The sequence below is a fragment of the Cupressus sempervirens genome, chromosome 3, assembly GCF_028749045.1.
Source record: "Cupressus sempervirens isolate cs-2001-9-10 chromosome 3, ASM2874904v1, whole genome shotgun sequence".
Taxonomy (NCBI): domain Eukaryota; kingdom Viridiplantae; phylum Streptophyta; class Pinopsida; order Cupressales; family Cupressaceae; genus Cupressus; species Cupressus sempervirens.
Window position 1 is genome coordinate 71,402,871 of NC_143120.1, and position 7,445 is coordinate 71,410,315.

The window sequence follows — 7,445 nt, forward strand, 5'->3', positions numbered from 1 at the left end:
TGTACCTAACTACATGCATTATTTAGTTCAATACAGTCTCTTATGATCCAATATTTCTCAAAAGTACATCTTGTATCTAATTCACATATAGAATTTCTCACTTATCCATCCACTTACCTTATTCACCTTACCTCTTAACCTCATTTTAGCCTGTACATTAATTTTACCCACTTATATGCAAATGTCTTTCCTCAAAAATTTAAGATACTTCTCAGATCCCACACATTTTGCCTCAAAGTTAACACTCCTATGTATAGGACACCCTAGGGTGACCTAAAATTTAAACGGGTTTGGGGCCCCAAGAAAATAAGTTTTCCTTTCTTTCTTGCTTTCTATCTTTCGTTGTGGAGTCAACTTCTCGATAATTAACTTCCAAAATTACTATAAAATAAGTTTTCTACTCTCATTTTCACACCACCTGACATCCAAAATTGATGAAGTTGCAAGGAATCCTTTTACAAGATATTATACATTTTAAGGAGTTCAAAGGATTTGTCATTTCGACCATCATTTCCGTCTATAGATCTAGTTCCTTTCTCTATAGGAAATAAAGGAGTTGGCCATTAAGGGAGGAGATCTACACCATTCATTCTTTTTCCTTCTTATTCATACATCCATGATTTATTAAAAGTTTTTACTTTTTTCATGAAGTGGAGACATCCTACATTCTATATTTTAACAAGCAAGCAAGTATACATCTTTGTCTATATGGCATGTTCGTATCCATCCATAAGGGTTTGACAAGAAAGGTATAATTCTATTTATCTTGTTTATATGCACTTTACTTCCTTTCAAGGTTAATTCCTTTAAACAAGTGCTTGACCAAGGTAAGCCCTTCATACATACAATTTCCCCTTTTCTTGTGTGCAGGTGCAAATTTGTAGATTTGGAAATCTAAAAAAGAAATACTTGAAGAAATAATTTTTTCATAGATTTTAGGCCTATGAATTCATATCTCAGAGGTATAGCTTGCCCCCAAGTCTAACCTATACTAGTACATGTTGCATCAGGTTGACCTATACCTAGTACACTAAAATTTTCACAATCAAAAGTTATAGTTCTCAAGATTTTGGACCTAAACATGTTCTTAGTTTAGAGACCTTTAAATTAACATTATGGTGGAAGAGTGGTTAATCATAATGATGAGTGATGAGTATGATTATCATTGATGGAAACAATGATCAATTATGATTAAATCTAGTAAAGAAAGGGAAGATGACCAATGAAGGTATAACGATAGGTGAATAAGGATACATGATTGGTGACTACAAGATAACAACTAACAAAATACATAACACCTTTATAGCCGCCGAGGTAGAAGAAGAATCAAGAAATGAAATCACATGCACAAAATATAAGTGGGTATCCCAATGCATATTTATAACCACACTTGAGGAAAGTTAGAAAATTTGAGATCATCGAAAGGTACAATATGTGTGATCCTATTGATTCCTCAATCACTCATTCTGCTTAGTCATAAAAAGTCAGAAGATTTGAGATAATCGAAAGTTAGAAGATTTGTGATCATTAAATTATAGAATATTCGAGATCGTCAATGATAACAATGTACCAATACATCCATTTTGACTCCTAAATCGCTCATTCTTCTTGATTCTAGAACATAGGGTGCATAGGTTTGCGTGAATTTGTTAGTTAACATTAGTAATTTTATAATTGGATTTAGAATTTTAAAAAAATTGTATCCTATTACTAGATTAAAATATGTTAGCTACTTTTACAACTACTGAATTATTAGACCATTATGGATGGTTGAGTTAATGACTTATTATCCTACCAATAAATTAAATAATTATAGAATGATAGAAGATTAAGTCCATGAATTTAAATCTTTGATTCCCTTTGATGAGGAGAAATAGGAAATGATTTTTGCTTTGGCTAGTGACAAATCTTAAAAAAGCTTGGTGAACAAAAATATTGTGGAACTTATCACCTTAAAAAATAATAATAATAAGACAACTACCTCCTTCAACACCCCTTAAGATGAATAAGAATTTACAATAATGTGAAAAAAAAGGAAAAGGGAGGAGAATCTGAAGGTCTCTTATTAGATGGTGAAAGAGGACCCCTCTACTCTAGACTTTTTTCTATGCCAAACAAGGAAGGGATCTGTCTTAGACACTCTTAAGGAGCCTAATCAAGAATGGAAGGAGGTTAATATTGATTCCATCTAGTTTCATGTGCTTGTTGGTTCCTTTTTATCATTTTTTGTTGTTGGTTCTTCTTTTAAGTATTTTTTTTAATTTTAAGTGTTGGTTGAATTCACTCGTCAATTCTTCTGAGCTACCTACAAGATTGATTTTATGGGTTTGGGGCCTTTTCTAATTGACTCAATTACAATTACTATAATATGTCAATTATTGTGTGCTAGATATCCAATTTAACTTTGGACAAGAGCATAGGTTTCATCTTTATTTTAAGTTAGAAGATAATAGCTAATACAAGGGAAACCTTGATCTTTCTTATTGTTTATGTTTAAGTTTATTGAATATCTTTATATTTTGATTTATCTACAAATGAAATCTAGAGTCACCAATTTTAAACCATTATTCATTGATGGAGCAGTTTAATCTACACGTAGTATATGACATCATAATTATTTATTGGTTCAATAAGAGACAAGGAGGAGTTTATTTGTTTAGTTTAATTTCAAATGATATATTTTTGTATCATAAAATTTATGTTAAAAACATAAAGAGGTGAAATCTAAAAAATAATCAGTATTACACACACACACACACACACACACACACACACACACACACACACACACACACACACACATATATAAATATATATATATACATATATAAATATATATATATATACATATATAAATATATATATACATATATATATATATATACATATATACATATATACATATACATATATATACATATATACATATATATATACATATATACATATATATACATATATACATATATATATGTATATATGTATATATATGTGTATATATATGTGTATATGTATGTATGTATGTATGTATGTATATATATATATATATATATATATATATATATATATATATATATATATATATATATATATATATATATATATATATATATATATATATATATATATATATATATATATATATATATATAATATTCTCAAGTGAAAGGAAAGTTATCATATTTAATTAGGCAAGGAAGAAAAAATAATGTTTTGATTAAAAATGAAAGGAATAGGGTCCTAAACTTGAATAATGACAATAAACTTCAACCATCTTTGCTTTGGGTCATTAAAGCCAAGCAACAGAGTAGTACACTCTAACCCCAATAGTTAGAGTCCCTCCCAATCGCAAATAAAAAAGTTAATCAAAACGAACCATATTCTTCCAGTAGAATAAAACAAGGGGGTAAGTGCACCAAGTTGCGGTGCCAAAAAGGGGTTATAAGTGGCCTTTTTTTTTTTTTTTTTCTGAAGTAAAAAATTTCTGAACTTCGACAAGAATTTGGAGATAGTTATGCCCAAAATTTTAAGATATGACAAAAATAAAAGTAATAGTCCTTTGAATCTAGTTTCTAAACTACTATTCTTTTTCAAAATGGTTTAGTTTTAGGTCTTCAGAAAAGGGAGTCACAAACAACAGTACTATTTTTTTAGAAAAAAACATAACATTGTTCAAAGTGTGGCCCCACTAAAATTTTAACTTTTTTGAAATTCTTTAATTGCTCTGGTCAAAAGTTACCAAACACCGTGTAGTTTATCCCATATTTTTTGGGTAATTTTATAATGTGCATTTTAAAAATAAATTTTGTAATTGGACACATCCTAAAAACATGAAACATCTGTGTGCTCCCAATAGAAATGATTGAAAACTGATCTAAAATCAAAACTTTATTTTTTTAAAAAGTGTGTAGAATGGAGTCTCATTTCTAAAAAACTAAGTTATTGTGAAATTCAATGAATGAGTTAAAATTGACACCCCAATTAGTACATGTTGGTTTTTGAGAAAAAATTGACATACATTCAAAAGAAATTATGGTTAAAAGGCTTGAAATAGTTCAAATTCAAAAATAAATTATAAATTATTTCCTTTCCTTATGATTTCATTCCATTGTCATGATTGTAGGTTATTAAGAAACCATGTCCAAGCCATCACACATTACAATGTTAATTTTTCAAGTTTTATCCAAGTTCCTTTGCATTTCTATGATTCTAAATAACAAAATAGAAAATCATTCCTTAAACTTGTATTGAATTCTAATAATAATAACTTTTTAAAAAATATTTAAAGACACAATTCCATTTCAAAATTTAGGTAATACTTGGATGCCATATTTGAAATAGATCTATAATGAATATGTTTTATGTATTAAAGCTCTGTCTTATTTTTTTTAGTATTTATTATTTTTTAGTTTTCAAAATACACATTACTTAAAAGAGTCGAAATAATACTCATATTTATTTAATGGAATAGTTATATACTTCACATCATTTCTTCTATGTATTTTAAATTATCGAATATGTTTATAATATATACATTATATATTTGATCAAAGAGTTGAAAATTATCATAATTAAAAATATTAACTAATTTTTTTTATAAAGATAAAATGAGATACTCTTAAAAAATGACAAAACAAATTTTTATAATGAAATCAGAATAGTTTATTGAATCATAAATAAATAAATCGACACAAGAATATGTCCTTGTAAGAAAATGAAATATCTGAACAAAGGACTATGCCTAATAAAAAATTATGTAATAATGAAATAGAAGAAAGTCAAAGAAGAGTTTTTTCTTGTGCCCATACTTAATGAAGGAACATTGTAAAATATTTAAAAAATAATAACAAAATATTTTTGCCACTTTCTTATAAAAAATATAAATAAATAAATAATAATCTTTTCCAAAATCAACTACCTATATGTTTGAAAAAAAAAAAAACTTAAAAATCAACAAGACGTCACAGGGAACAAATCAACAAACAATACTGTGCAGAATGATGTTACAGATTGTAAACTCCAAAGTAAAATATGCTGCCTACGTGACAAATGTCATGGTGGAGCGGCAGGTGTGAAGAGACGACTGATAGTTTGATTGAAGAGACAATATCAATGAATCACTGACAGTTACCGGCTTCCATTGGGCCCTCACGGTCGATTTGTACAATAAAAAAAACATAAATGACTTCGAAGACAAAACCAAGTCTGCTCCAAAAAAACGTGCATTGGTATTACAACACTATTATTTTAAAATTTTTCAATTTTCTATCCGGATACAAGTTGTCTAATTAAATAAGATTGCTTCTCAATTTACTTTCCATGGATGATGTAACTATCCATCAATATTCGATTTTAAAATGGCCCTACGAGATCACATTCAACGACCCATTGTGAAAAGTCTATGTGCTAAATGAAACCCAGATCCAGTCTGTGGGTTTCTGGAACAAAGCCAAAGAAAGTGGATAGGCACGCCTCCAACTATCCTTCAACAAGCTGCTCATGCTCCTCTTTGTATCTACCTACGGGAACCAGTACATGAGCGTGCATTCAACAAACCCACTCTTCCTCTATATAAATCCCCAACATCAAACTACAGAGCAGCATGAAGCTCTCATAGCAGGCTATTACAAAACAGGTTAATTTATTTAGTCTTGGGTTTGGTTTTCTAGTGACAAAAAATGGCACCAGCTGCAGCGGCAGGAGCCGCAGCCCCTGCAATACCCTCCGAGCGACCCGACGTTCTTCCGGTGGGGGAGGCCGAGACGGCGAAATCGCTGCAGTCGATGTTCGTGCGAGACGAGGACGAGAGGCCCAAAGTGGCATACAACGTCTTCAGCAGCGACATTCCCGTCATCTCTCTGGAGGGAATCGAGGGCCCTGAGAGAGAGCGCGTGAAGGAGGAAGTCACCAGCGCCTGCAAGGAATGGGGGATCTTCCAGGTGGTCAATCACGGCGTCCCGGAGGAGCTCGTGCGCACCATGACTCAATTCTCCAGAGACTTCTTCGCACTTCCTGCAGAGGAGAAGCTCAAATACGACATGCGTGGCGGAAAGCGCGGAGGATTCGTGGTGAGCAGCCATCTGCAGGGCGAGGCGGTCCTCGACTGGAGAGAAATCTGCACTTACTTCGCCCAGCCCCTCCACCAGCGCGACTATACACGCTGGCCCGACAAGCCCGAGGGGTGGAGGTAATAATTCAAAATCCCCTTGTCTTAAATCTTAATTTTATGTAAGAATCAAGTCTTAGTGTAATGTTTAAGCGGTTGGTTCCTCGGTGCAGAGAGGTCGTAGACAAGTACAGCGAGGCGCTGATGGGTCTGGCGAGCAAGCTGCTGGCGATCGTGTCAGAGGCGCTGGGATTGGAAGCCGACGCGGTGACCAAGGCATGCGTGGAGATGGATCAGAAGGTGGTGATAAACTACTACCCCAAATGCCCTGAGCCCGATATGACCCTCGGCCTCAAGCGCCACACTGACCCGGGCACCATCACTCTGCTCCTCCAAGACCAGGTGGGCGGCCTCCAGGCCACCAAGGATGACGGCCTCAACTGGATCACTGTCCAGCCCGTCCAAGGGGCTTTTGTTGTCAATCTCGGAGACCACATGCATGTCAGTATTTCTTCCTTGGACAGCTTAAAATCCTCCCATCTCGTCAATTCTTTTGCAAGGTGGTTGAATTCTTCCTGTTTAAGAATATTAGTGGATTTCTAATTGTGGGTATGTCCTGATTGATCAGTATCTGAGCAACGGGAAGTTCAAGACAGCGGATCATCAGGCCGTGGTGAACTCCAACTACAGCAGATTGTCGATTGCCACGTTTCAGAATCCGTCGCAGGATGCAATTGTGTACCCGCTGAAGTTGGAGGAGGGAGAGGAGTCTTTCATGGAGGAGCCAATCACCTTTGCTCAGATGTACTCGCGCAAGATGAGCCGTGACATCGAGCTTGCCCGCCAGAAGAAGCTCGCCAAGCTCACCCCGGCCCCTGAAGTTGCACCTGCCGTTGCATCTCAGTAAACTACGAATCCCCCGCTTGTGGTGCTCTGAATACGACTCGGATTTCCGTTTGTCTACTAGTACAAAAATAATCTCCGAGTTAAAGTGGCCATATAACTTGGAGGCTTGGAGTTCACTAAATTTAGGAATGTGTTGACTTTTTGTTCTTGTTATAAAGACTTTTAATATACAATAGCATTTTTCTTGTAATGGTTAGTGAGTATTGCTATCAAAATTTATTGGAGTAGCTTTCAGTCAAATTAATTGATTCATGTTTTATAAGTAGTGGTTCACATGAATCTATTTCTTATAAGAATAAAAAAAAATTTCTTCAGTTTTTACTTTTGTTTTTCTCTATGACGTTGGAGCTTTATATTTAGGAAGACTTCATTTCCAGTAGGCTCTTTAAGAATCATTCAACTTCACCAATAGACCAATAGACCTATCTTTATT

At 33.7% G+C, this 7,445-nt stretch overlaps 1 protein-coding gene across 1 annotated transcript; it reads left to right on the forward strand.

The window, feature by feature from the left end:
- Nucleotides 1-5,599: 5,599 nt before the first annotated feature.
- LOC149564838 (naringenin,2-oxoglutarate 3-dioxygenase-like) lies at nt 5,600-7,202 on the forward strand. Its single transcript, XM_089818410.1, has 3 exons — nt 5,600-6,187; nt 6,280-6,607; nt 6,735-7,202. Exons 1-3 carry the CDS (start codon nt 5,679-5,681, stop codon nt 7,011-7,013), a joined length of 1,116 nt encoding a protein of 371 aa, XP_089674536.1. The 5' UTR covers nt 5,600-5,678; the 3' UTR covers nt 7,014-7,202.
- The last annotated feature ends 243 nt before the right edge of the window (nt 7,203-7,445 follow it).

Coding starts and splice junctions, on each gene's coding strand:
- LOC149564838 (XM_089818410.1), top strand. CDS start 5,679: ATGGCACCAGCTGCAGCGGCAGGAGCCGCAGCCCCTGCAATACCCTCC. Junction 6,188..6,279: donor GACAAGCCCGAGGGGTGGAG/GTAATAATTCAA, acceptor TCCTCGGTGCAG/AGAGGTCGTAGACAAGTACA. Junction 6,608..6,734: donor ATCTCGGAGACCACATGCAT/GTCAGTATTTCT, acceptor CTGATTGATCAG/TATCTGAGCAACGGGAAGTT.